This window comes from Grus americana, chromosome 6 (assembly GCF_028858705.1).
Source record: "Grus americana isolate bGruAme1 chromosome 6, bGruAme1.mat, whole genome shotgun sequence".
Taxonomy (NCBI): Eukaryota; Metazoa; Chordata; class Aves; order Gruiformes; family Gruidae; genus Grus; species Grus americana.
Genome location: NC_072857.1, coordinates 16,496,549 through 16,508,747, shown reverse-complemented (window position 1 = coordinate 16,508,747; position 12,199 = coordinate 16,496,549). Strand labels below are relative to the sequence as shown.

The 12,199-nt window shown below is 35.4% G+C and overlaps 1 protein-coding gene across 4 annotated transcripts in view; it reads left to right on the top strand.

The window, feature by feature from the left end:
* Positions 1-12,199, top strand: part of MAP3K2 (mitogen-activated protein kinase kinase kinase 2) — a 54,928-nt gene that overhangs the window by 22,823 nt on the left and 19,906 nt on the right. For all 4 annotated transcript variants that reach the window (XM_054830950.1, XM_054830948.1, XM_054830951.1 and 1 more), the window contains 6 exons: positions 2,415-2,514; positions 4,347-4,460; positions 5,093-5,192; positions 6,151-6,281; positions 9,332-9,411; positions 11,325-11,392. In XM_054830950.1, coding sequence (XP_054686925.1) covers positions 2,415-2,514; positions 4,347-4,460; positions 5,093-5,192; positions 6,151-6,281; positions 9,332-9,411; positions 11,325-11,392 — 593 coding nt within the window. The remainder of the gene's footprint in view (positions 1-2,414; positions 2,515-4,346; positions 4,461-5,092; positions 5,193-6,150; positions 6,282-9,331; positions 9,412-11,324; positions 11,393-12,199) is intronic.

Sequence of the window (12,199 nt, the reverse complement as noted above, 5' to 3'; positions counted from 1 at the left end):
TTATAGAATTTTGTTGGGCTCCTATCAAAAAGATTCAAATAAAATGTTCAAAGTGTTTCAGATATCTGAGTGTATTTGAACTTAAATTTAACTTAATTTAAATTTAATTAAATTTAATTTTGATATGAATACAACTTAAGGAGAATTAATCTGTTTAAAATGTGGGCTCTAAGTATGCATAGTAAGACACTTCTGCATTTATGTCCCACGTAATAGCCTTCATTTGTTCACCCTTCACATAGATGTTTGTAGCCTAGAACAATTACTTAGAGCATTAGCATGGATCTCAAATATGAGTAGACCAGCAAATAATTTTTTTGCTCCATCATTTGCATAATAAATGCATGATAATATATTGTTACTGTAGCACCCAGAGGAAGAAGCCTAGATCTTAAAGCTCAATATTGGATCGTACTTTGGAGGAACCAAACTGAGAACTGTATTAGACTTTATAATTAGATTGTTTTCATTGATAATTTTGAATAATAATTTAAATTTTTTCATTTTGTGTATGAGAGGTGAATGATGTACATGCTTAAAGTATATAGACATCTATCTATGTATCTCTGCTCTGATGGCTTCTCAAAAGCTCTTACAGAAGTCAATCTACAATTCCATGCAAAACTGGTTTGTGGACTCTCTTTTCATCTCTTTGTCTCTTTCTGAAAGCATAACCCTTCATTGTACTTACAGAGAAATGGTTATAGAATAAGATGTTGGAAAATACTTAATGAAAAAGGAAATAATATTCTGGTCATGCTGTTTGTTAATAGAAATGGTAAATTCCTTAAGTAAAGATTGCTTCAGAATGACACCTACGCCACTTCTGGGCAGTCCTTAGTGTGATGTGCAACAGATGAGTGTGTATCCGTGCTGATTACAATTTGTGCCCTCTTTTTACATGGAGTAGTGAAGCAGCAGTAAGTTCCCTAGGTATTCACATTCTCCAGCTTCTTTGTATCGCTTTTCTGAACATCACATGTAACATTGCATGAGTAATGGTTGAGTGCTGTAAGTAATTTGAAGGAAACAAGTCTTTCAAAAGCTTTGAAAATTGGGGACTCTTCTATCTAGCAATTTCTTGTGAAATAAGCAGAAGCATGAATTTAAATCAAGGAACAGTGCATTGTTGCAGTTCATCTTAATTCACTTTCACAGTGGACTAAGTTAATCAATTTAATATGAATGCAAGCATGAAGTAAGTGTGTGGAAAGAGACCTTTCCCAAGCTTTTATGCTGATGAGCATAGCTCTGTTTTGCACTGTCCCAAGTAACTTGAGCCTGCTTGCCCAGAGGTGCTGGGCAGCCCAGGCTTATTGCTCAGCATACTTTAGATCTATGTGCTCAGGCACCAAAAGATAAAATAATGAAATTATGCAAGAAAAATAAGTTATGCAATGGCTTTCTCACTAATTTTTAAAAAGGGAAGTGGAAAAGAGAAGTGATTCCAGAGTTTCTTTTAGTAGTGAATGTGGCACTCTGTACCAAGGAGCAAACAGTGTGATGGACAGAGTTCCAGGCTTGCTAAACAAAGTGAGAACTGGTGTTGGTTTTTGCGGTTTTTTAAGATTCTTTTTTCAAAATAATTTTTAATTGGAAGTAGTCTGGCCTCTAGCCTCATTTCAGTGAGAAATATTGTTCCTTAACCAGAGTACCAACTGAAACACTGATAAAAGGGACACTTACCTTTTGCTAATTTTTCTGCTTCACAAAATTTGAGTGTCACTAGCTTAGTTGCTTCTAAAAAGTTTTTTTGTTTAATGGTGTTGTGTCTCAAATAATACAATAGTTTTCTATAGTAAAAGGTCAGTTACAGGCATTTTGGGTTATTTGGTTTGACGAGACATTGAGTTAAAAGAAAATCTGAGTTGTTGACCTACAACTGCACCATTCTTACAGGAGCACACTTAAAGCACAGTTAGTGATGGACTCAGCAGTTTGAGTGTGTAATTCATTGTGGTAAAGATGGTGACATTTAATTACCTTCCTCAGATAAGATAGTCTTTTGGATTTCCAAAATAATGAGGACTGTAGGAGTAATTCCTTTCTGATGCTTATGCTTGTCAGCCTACAATATTCCATTGTCTTAGTTTTCCGAAGCAGAAGTTTTTAGAAGTTTCTAAGAATTTACCTCTGGAATGAAGGCATGCAAAGCATTAAGTTAAGAAAGAAGCCATATGCAAGCAAGTAAAATAGTCATAATGAGATGTAATTTAATGTGTGATTATCTCTTATAACTTTTTCACTGCTTTTCTCTGGTTTTAATGACCCAAACTATGGAGGACAGTGAATAAAACATAGCCTCTTATGGTCTTTTTAGTAATAAATTTAATTCTAGGATTGTTCTTAAGTAATAAGTTGCTAGATTTTCATAAGTAATGGGCAAAAATTCTTTATAACTTACTGTGTTTCAGGATTCTGCAATTACCAAGGCCTGTTAAACTTGAAGATCTTGCAGCTAAAGCTAAAGTTGCTTTTGGACAGACTATGGATTTACATTACAGCAATAATGAGGTAATATTCTGTGTCTCTAAGTTCTCGGTGACTTGTACATTGATTATTTTAAGGCTGAAATTTGCTCTCATAAGCAATGAGAACCACTCCTGTGACAAAACTTACTCCCATGACAAAACCCCAGATTTCTAATGTGTGTGTTCTCAAATATGTAAGGCTTGCCTAAATTAGAATAGGCAGGAGATACATGGAAAGTTTTATGAGGAGAGTTTCATCTTAATGAATTATGTCTCAAACTTGATTGGGAATGGGTAAATTGTTTTCCTGCTCCGCCACAGTCCTGTTGCATGACTTTGGGAAAGTCTTTACCTCTTTGAGCTTTGTTGTGTTTGTAAATTTGAAATAATACTTACACTTTCTTGTACACTTTCATTTCTTTAAGGATTAATCTTTTTAGGTAATTACTAGAATGCTGCATTTAGTAATGTTTGGATTGGAGAACTAGGCTTAATTGTTGCTTCTCTTGATGTAGCTGGTTCACAAAGATTTCTTGGGAGTAGTGCTAGTGCCTTCAAACCACTTATGCCTGATCAATATTACTTCCAGCTTTCTTTTAAAATTAGAGATGGAATTTTTAATAGGAAATGTATTTACAGATGCAGGATCCAGTCTTAGGAGTTACTTCTGGTTTTTGCCTTGATTCAGTGAAGTGCACGGAGGATTATTGGTGTGCCTGGTTATGCACAACATACTTGCTGTATCTAATCTGCATCTTTGCAGAAGAAAATGCCTGTAATTGCTGTTTGGTACCTTGCCAGGCACTTCTGTGAAACTGAAGAATTCCTGTAGAAGGCTTTTGGAGTTTATGAAGGTCAGAAGAAATGGCCATTCATGATTCTTTAGCCTCAGCTCCTTCCTATGCTAGAATTTTAGGTATTTGAGCAGGTTTTCTGCTTGTCAGCCTCTGCAGTAGTTGGCAAATCATCCCATTGCCTTTCAGAAATTTGATGCTAATAACCTGTTATTAGCATTAAAACTGCAACTTAAAATGAAGAGTCTGCACATTTGTTATCAAGACTTTACTCCTTCGTTCCCATTTCTTTTTGTATAAAAGTACTGTATTTCAACTGATGTCATGTTTGAGCATCACTGAGACTGTTTACAAGTAGAATAGATTTTTAAAAATCTATATTGCGTTGATCCTTTGTTACAAGTAGAAGTTGTAATTTATGCCCCGAAACAAAGCCCAATTTTAATTTTTATAAAGTGTACTTGAGATCTGTATTCTAATTGCATAAAATTTTCTGTTATAAAGATACATGTATGCCAAGCTAATTCTAATTAATTAGATCAGGTAAGATTCTAGTGAGGACTATAGTTCCATGTGGGTCACGTCATGCCTGATATGCTTCCTTAACAAATTCTGGTTTTCAGTGAAACAGTTCTGTTAATGATGCAACTTCAACAAATATGGTTGTAATATTCTGAGATACAAAAATGTGCTTTATGGTCTATAAAATAGGTCTTATTTTTATTTATCTTAGACTTGCATTAATTTAGGTGTGGCAAATACATTGACACTGTTGCACATGCTTCTCTGAAACTTGTAGGATATTAAGTCATATGTATGTAAAATGGTTGCTCCTTCATTGTGAAGACTTGTTCCACCATGCTGTACCTATTGAAGGCATCTGAAGGAAGAGTTAAGATTGAATTTCAGACATTTTGGTGCTAACTTGAGGCATCATTTATAATAACTTTTATTTTCAAGTTGTTTGGAATGAAAGGAAAGATAGAATCAGTTTATTTGTTTCTCTGCACTTGAGTTCCTCATTTCTTTCCTGTGTCTTGTTTAAGATATTTTTTAATGTCCCCCCCCTGCCTTTTTGTAGCTTGTAATTCCATTAACCACCCAGGATGACCTGGACAAAGCTGTTGAACTGCTTGACCGTAGTGTGCATATGAAGAGTCTGAAGATATTGCTTGTAATACATGGAAATACACAGGTACCAGTTGAAATGCTAAATGTCTTTCCTCAGTTTTCATATTGAAGTAATTGTGTCTTTTCTTAAAGATTACATTTTTCCAATTGAAAATATTACTGATTGCTTGTTCAGTTCACTTTAAGCATCTATTAGCATTTTGTATTGACTCGGTTTTAACTGTTTCCTAGATCCTGTTCCTCTCTCTTTGTTTGCCTTCCTTACAGTGGTAGAAAAGTGTTTCTTAATAGAATGATGATATGATACAAATTTGAGAACTGCTTAGAATTTAAGTAACTGTAGTTACTTGAAACTGTTAAGTCATATGCTGGTGATACTCCTTTGTGGCAAATTAAATGTTTGTTGTAGCAAACAGTAGCAGTGGACTAAATACTGAGTTACAATTCTGTGATTATCTGATGCATTGTGGCCATGATATTGATAGAATTTGTATACTAGTACATATTGAAAATTGTTTTGAAATATTAAGAGTGACCTACTAAAATAGATGAATTTTGATATAAATTGGCAAGCTTCTTTTTGACTGCTTGAAAAAAGGAATGTACTGTACGAAGCCTATAAAGTTTGTGAAATATTTTCATTGTCAGGAGTATAAAGTAATAACTGCAGTTGTGGTAATATGTATACATTTTCAGTCACCCAGTGTAAATAACGTGGAACCCTTGCCCTCACTGGAAGATTTAGATAATACAGTGTTTGGTGTGACAGACAGAAAAAGGCGACTGTCTGTAATAGGTAAGCTACTTATTTCAATAGCTTTTAATTGTAAAAACTTTTTTCTTTTGTAATCTTCTCTTCATGAAAATCTTGCTCTCAACACAGACTGTTGGAATTTGTCTTAGTTATCAATGACCGCACTATGGAGTTTGCACTTGGGGGCAGTGAATTTTGAATTTTAAGTCAAAACTGGTTTAAATATATAGAATACAGAAAGTGAACAAAAATAAATCACAAGTAAATAAATTATGTAGAATTATTTGAGGTAACTGATGGGTATCCTAAAAAGTTGATGTTAGTACTCCCCTTTATTTTCAGATACAGGAAAGAGTTACTGAAAATTCTGTTTGTTTATATGGCTGTGTGTTTCCTTGCTCAATTTAGGACTCTCCTATTTTTTTTAATCTTAATGTGTGAACATTTAAGATACTTATTTTGGCATCGATATAACCTTTTGTGCTTATTCATGTTTAAAGTTGGTGTGATGTTAACTTCCAAATTTAATTATGAAACTGGAGAGTTTAATGAATAATTTTTCAAGACCATTTAATTAATTTTTTATGTAGTTATTATGAATAGAAGTATTCATGTTCTTGCAGACATAATATTCTGCAAAGAAAAACTGAAATTCTCAGGAGTTGGAAAGGATTAGTTGACATGGGTGGGATGGTTTGGATTTTTATTTTGTTTCAAAAGAAGAAATTTACCTAGCTAGATGTGCGGGCAAATTATATTTCTGTTCCTGTATAATGAAAATTCTTTTTAATGCTGTTGAAGCAACCCTGCCCCGATTTTTTTATAATTCCTGGATTACATATTTTAAATGCTGTACGTAAGTCTTGTATTGCATAGGCATTTGGGAAATTTCTAAAGCAAGAAGTAATCCAGGCAGGCTCAGTGCCTTGGAAGCATTTGAATAAAGCCCCTGAGTTCTGGGTTAGTGAAGAGACTCTGACTAGCCCTTTTCTTTCAAAAGGTTCTAATACTCGTGATAGGAGTTCACCTCCCCCAGGATACATTCCAGATGAGCTGCATCAGGTGGCCCGAAATGGGTCTTTCACCAGTATCAACAGTGAGGGTGAATTCATTCCAGAAAGTATGGACCAGGTATGTGTATGATTTATTAAAATTACAGTTTTTGTTAGGTTGATTTATGAAATACTGCTGTTCAAGAAGGATATGGAATTTTTAGAAAGAACAGCTAAAAAAATGACAAACCTAGAAAATGTGATCTGTGAGAGATGGTTAAAATAACTGTGGTTGTTTAGTCTTGTAGAACCTGTTTTTTTTCTCTGTAAGTCTCTTCAATTATTTAAATATGTTGCTACAAGGAGAAAGATAATATTCTTAATTTCCATGATAGTTGAGTGAGGTAGTGACAGATATAAATTACAGTAAGAAATGTCTACATTAGAAAGCACAAACTCCTTTATTTTAATGAGAAGGATATGTAAGCAAGACCAGTTTTACAGCTTTCCCAGGTAATTAAAGGAGGTTTTAAAGAACAGTTTGGATCTGTCAGAATTATTTGGACTCAGTTGATACTGTGTTGGGATAGAAGCAAGGGGATGGCAATGGGCCTGGTTTAAATAATCTCTGAAATACTTTCCCCTGTCACGTTTTTGTGTGAGGATCACAAATGTATGCTATCTTGTTCTCCTTATGCACCTTCATTATTGGTGTGGGATATCAGCATGCTTAGCATGAATAAAAATCCTGCTCTCTGAATATCAAAATTGCCCTTAAAAACAGCAGGAAAAGATGGAGGAATGTAATGGCTCACAGAATTGGCAATAGAGAAAGAGATATTTTAAGGAGGAAAATAAAATAATGCTGTGTACCCGAATCACTTCAAGTTCTTGTTGACATTGGCACTGTATTCACAAATGGCAAGAGGCAATGGTTTTTATGAGCTGACTAAATGAGAGACAGATGATAGAATAAAAATAGAGGCAAAGAGATGGTGCAATTTGTTGCACAATTTTAATGACTGAGCTGGGAATACAGGCTGAATCTCCTCATTTCCAGACCAGGGTGCTATTCATCATCATAGCCACGTGGTCAGATCCAGCCCAGACCTGGATTCATTCAGTGAAATGATTACTTTTGGCCTGGGCAAAGTCATTTTTGGTCACTGACTGGTCAAACAACCAGATGTTCTCTGAGGCGCAGGATGTCTTTTCACTCCAGAGTATTCAAGAAACGTGTAACCTGTCATGTATGCATTGCTGTGTAGGTGGTCAGCAGGGTTTAAATACAGGAATTTTGCTTTCACAGGAAGCCAGGTTAGTTCAACCTATGCAGCCTTAAGGGCCAGACTGGGAACTCGCAACCTCTGCTCCCTTCCCCCTAAGTTGCCACATCACTTTAGCAAGTGTTGACCATGCTGCCCACATCTGTCACAGCCTGCCCCACAAGGACGAGAAGGGAATGTGGGAGTGGAGGGCTTTGCTCTGCTCTCCTGTTGATCTGTCTGAGCACAGCTATTCACATTGACAGCAGACCCCACACTTTCTCTACAGAAGAGATGATGATTTGGATAGAAGTGGGCCATGGTTCGCCAATTGGACCATACTGCATTAAGTTATAGAGGTAATTAATATGGCAGCAGATGGGCTTTTTTCCCTTTCAGCACCAACTGTTCAGCATGAGAAAAGAGGAATATAATTGCTGAAAATATGGTAAATGTTGTTCTCCCTAATACAGAGTTCATTTAAGTGTCCAAGTTTGCAGAGTGCAAACTCACTTTCTGGACACTATTTTTTTAATAAGTCCTTGATTGGTGCTCGGCAAAGTATGTGCCTAGGACCTTTAAGGTGCAGCACTGACCATAAAAATTGAAGGGGTAACTGCTTAATTTACAGTAAAAGACTAGTATCCAGTTCACAGAAAATAATAGATGTTATGTCATGTACCAAAACAAACTTTATTTTAGGAAGGAGTTCATTTTAAAACAACACGTGAGCTTTCCACTCTGTCTTTAAGAAGCAAACTGATAAAATTGTCACATTCAGTAATTCAAAACTGAGATTCTCTTTCCACTTCTTCTGTACAATAAATCTGTAAAACATTTCAGATTGCTTTACTGCAAAAGAGAAGGGAATGATTTTTGCCTATCATTAGACTTAGGACTTGCAGAGTGGTAGTGCGAGATAAACAAAACATATGTCAGCCGATAGAAATAGCTGGTAATCAAGAGCATCCTCTTGAATATCAATCTTTTTTTTTTTCCCCCTCTGGATTAGAATTTGAGAAACAGAGAAAGTGTTGATGATTGTTTTCGTTATGTAATAGATCTGGCCTAGATAGTCAGTTTTCTGACTTCTTCAGGCTGATACATGGCAGATTTCACACAACTCAATTACTAGGTCATCAGAAGCGTATTGGGGAAAAATAACATCTGTCTGGTGTTTTTGTAAACTCCAGTTTCATATGAAAGTTTATTTTATTTGAAAGAGGATTTTGGTTTGGGTGAAAAGGGAGAGTGTTTATAAACTTTATGTATTCTTCCTCTTTCTCCTTCCATTTTTTCTTCAGTTCTATTTAAAAATTTGCGTAACTCGCTTGGAGTCCTAACTAGAGATAAAAGTTTAGAAGCTTTTTACAGTGTTTGATTTCAGCCATTTTGTGTGACTGCTAGTTGGCCAGAGTTAAGCCACTACTGAGATTATATAAATTCTATTCAGCACAATCTGTGTCATATTTGAGGTGGTTTTTCCTTTGGTGATGACAATGAAGTCCACTTTTTTTAACTGTCTCAGCTTTTTTATCCTTTAGAGGCCTTATTTTTGTTATGCTGTTAAACTACTCTCATGCAGATATTGCTATAATACTAAGAGACAATGGTGTATAAGGGAATAATGTAGCAGTACAACCTGTTATGTACAAAGCATGATAGAGGATTAAATACCGTAACTATATTCTAGTTAGATGCAAGAAAAATGACTATCAGGAGTGCAGAATGCAATGCAGGTTCAACTATGGCAGCTAACATTTTCTCTAGTAATTAATATTTCTGGTTTGTTTTTGTTTTTTTAATTAGGTGTTTCAAAGCAGAAACCTTCAAGTATTAAAAAACCAAAACCAAACAAACAAAAAACCCCAAACCACAAAACCATAAAAATTTGAACTTGTTGGTCTTTGTTTGTTATTTTTAGATGCTGGATCCATTGTCTTTGAGCAGTCCTGAAAACTCTGGCTCAGGAAGCTGTCCCTCACTTGACAGCCCTTTAGATGGGTAAAAATTACTTATATTAATTATTTATCTTTATTAGATTGCATAATGTATCTGTTGTAACATATAATAACTCTCTAGTGACAGCTGTTACTGAACTTCTTCCAGAAATTCCTCTGTAAGTTATAGAACATTTATAAAAGCTTATTGAAACTTAGTCACTTACTAATGCATGGAAAATAGAAGTAGCTTTCTTCTTCCCTTTTTTTTTTTTAAAATTTGCATTTGAAACACAAATTTACACTTCAGATCCTACAAAAATGTACTGAAGATTTTTGCTAAATTTTGCCAGTCTTACATATATGTGAAGTATATTCCCTGGCAGTGAGCTGCCCCATAAAATTTACATTTCTTAGATACTGTTACATGAAGTAAGCTTCCCTTTTTCAATGTAGAGGGTACCCAATTCAAAATAGAGAATAGAATTGTTTAAAGACTTCAACAGACAATCCTCTACTTTTCTTTGCAATTACTGTCCATTCCTCTCCCCTTGTTGCCGTTACAGACTTTTCGCTTATTTTTCTGTGTTTAATCTTGTCATTTAGCCAGAGGTGGTGTGTACTGTGGTGGGTCTGGAGGTTTTGATTGACCTGTTAGGAAATTGATGTGTTTTGAGAGTGTCACTGTCCACAGTTTCTCAGCCACCAGGTAAGCCAAACAGAACATACTCCTGTTTGGCTTATGGTTGGTTAGGCAAATAACCTTGGATCTTAGCTGCTCAGATTGGCTCCTCATTGATTTGGAACTGCTGTACAAATAATACTGCTAATTAAATATTTTATTTAATTGGTAGAAAGGTAAAGAATTGGAAATAATTGCTTGTGGCAATTAATCAGAGCTATAGTATCCCATAGTACCATTTCATTTGAGAATGTTATTTAAGGACACAAATACATTTGGTCTAACAAATTTTTGAGTTAAATAATGAGTGTCCATTTCACAAGTAAGAAAACAGTAGACACGAAAAGCATTTCGTGGTTGGAGTGTGATAGGTTATACACAGACCATGTTTAACATGGTCACATAGGATAGAAATTCAACTAAATTGACACATTTTTAAGGTTTTTTTTGTGGGGTAGGATGAGTGGAAAAAGGGGGAAACAAAGCAATCTTAATTCGAATCATAATGTTTCTTCTTCAAAACTTCTTTTACTTGTTTTTTATTTACTTCCAATGCTTAGTTTGTTATCCTTGTTTGTTTGTTTTTCATTCAAATGTTTCCTGCAAAGATGTAGGTTTTGTGTCTCCATTTAGCTTCTGTTACCCATTAGAGAAATTCATACTAGAAAATGAGGACATTGTTTTGGTATGTTTATGGAAATACACTGTAATCGGTTGCTCTGACTGGCAATCCCATCCATGCCTTTTGGTGGCTGGAAGTTACATACCAACTGTAGATAAGAGACAATATGATCATGTAAGAACCAAAAAATTCTTCATTTGTTCTATAACTCAGTAAAATGACTCTCTTAATCCTATATTTTGAGACATTAAAAGATTCTGCATTTCTTTGGTTAAATTTCCTCAGAGTTTTTCTAGGCTGTATAAGAGATTTTGCCAGTCTATAAACTTTTGTGTTTAGTCAGAAGGTGTTAAACCTAACCGTGCTCCTATGTGGCTTTACTTGTGATATTCATATTTTTACTAATATCATTGCTCATTAACACAGTCTGTTGCTTTCTTATTATATTAAGCTCAATAAGCAAGCTATTCTGTTGTCACTGATCTTGAATTATTATTGATAGCTATTAGATTTGATGATATATTTTTTTAAATTAGGTTCCACATAACAGGTGCAGCAACTTCTATAGCCATAAGTTTTCATCAGTCATAAAGAATTGTGAGACAGTAAGATTAAATGTTGAAGTACTAGATTAACAGCAGTTTTTAGATGCTGTACATTTTTACACTTCCAGAGACAACTATCCCAGATCTCGGATGCCAAGAGCACAGAGCTATCCAGATAATCATCAGGAATTCTCAGGTAGGCAAAATCACTGGACATACTAGATTTCCAGAACTCTTCCTCTTGCAAATAATAGGACTTAGAGGAGAAGCTCACATTGAGAGACATAATATTACACAAACTTAATATGGTCAGAGAAAGAAAACGACAAAATGGAATCCAAAATGCATGCAGTAAAAGATACAATGAAATATAAGATCTTCTAAATGTTTTCTTCTAGATTGTGTGTAGCACCACCATTAGTGTGCATAGTATAACATATCTGCTTCTCTGAAAAGAACAAATGATGCAGTGAATAGGGGCACACAACAGTTTCTTAAACTGGACTGTAATGTCCAGCTCTAACTTGGTACATAATCTTGATTAATTTATTTACTGTTGGAGTGTTGTGGCTTAACCCCAGTAGGGAGCTCAGCACCACACAGCTGCTCACTTACTCCCCCCACAGTGGGATTAGAGAGAGAATCAGAAGGGTAAAAGTGAGAAAACTCCTGAATGGAGATGAAACAGTTTAATAAGTAAAGCAAAAGCTGCACATGCAAGCAAAGCAAAATAAGAATTCATTCACTACTTCCCATCAGCAGGCAGATGTTTAGCCATTTCTAGGAAAGCAGGACCTCAACACACCTAACAGGTACCTGGGAAGACAAATGCCATAACTCCAAATTTCCCCTTTTCCTCCTCCTTTCTCCCAACTTTTATTGCTGAGCACAACCTCACATGGTATGGGGTATCCCTTTGGTCAGCTGTCCCAGCTGTGTCCCTTCCCAACTTCTTTGCACCCCCAGTCTGCTCCCTGGTGGGGTGGGGTGAGAAACAAAAAAA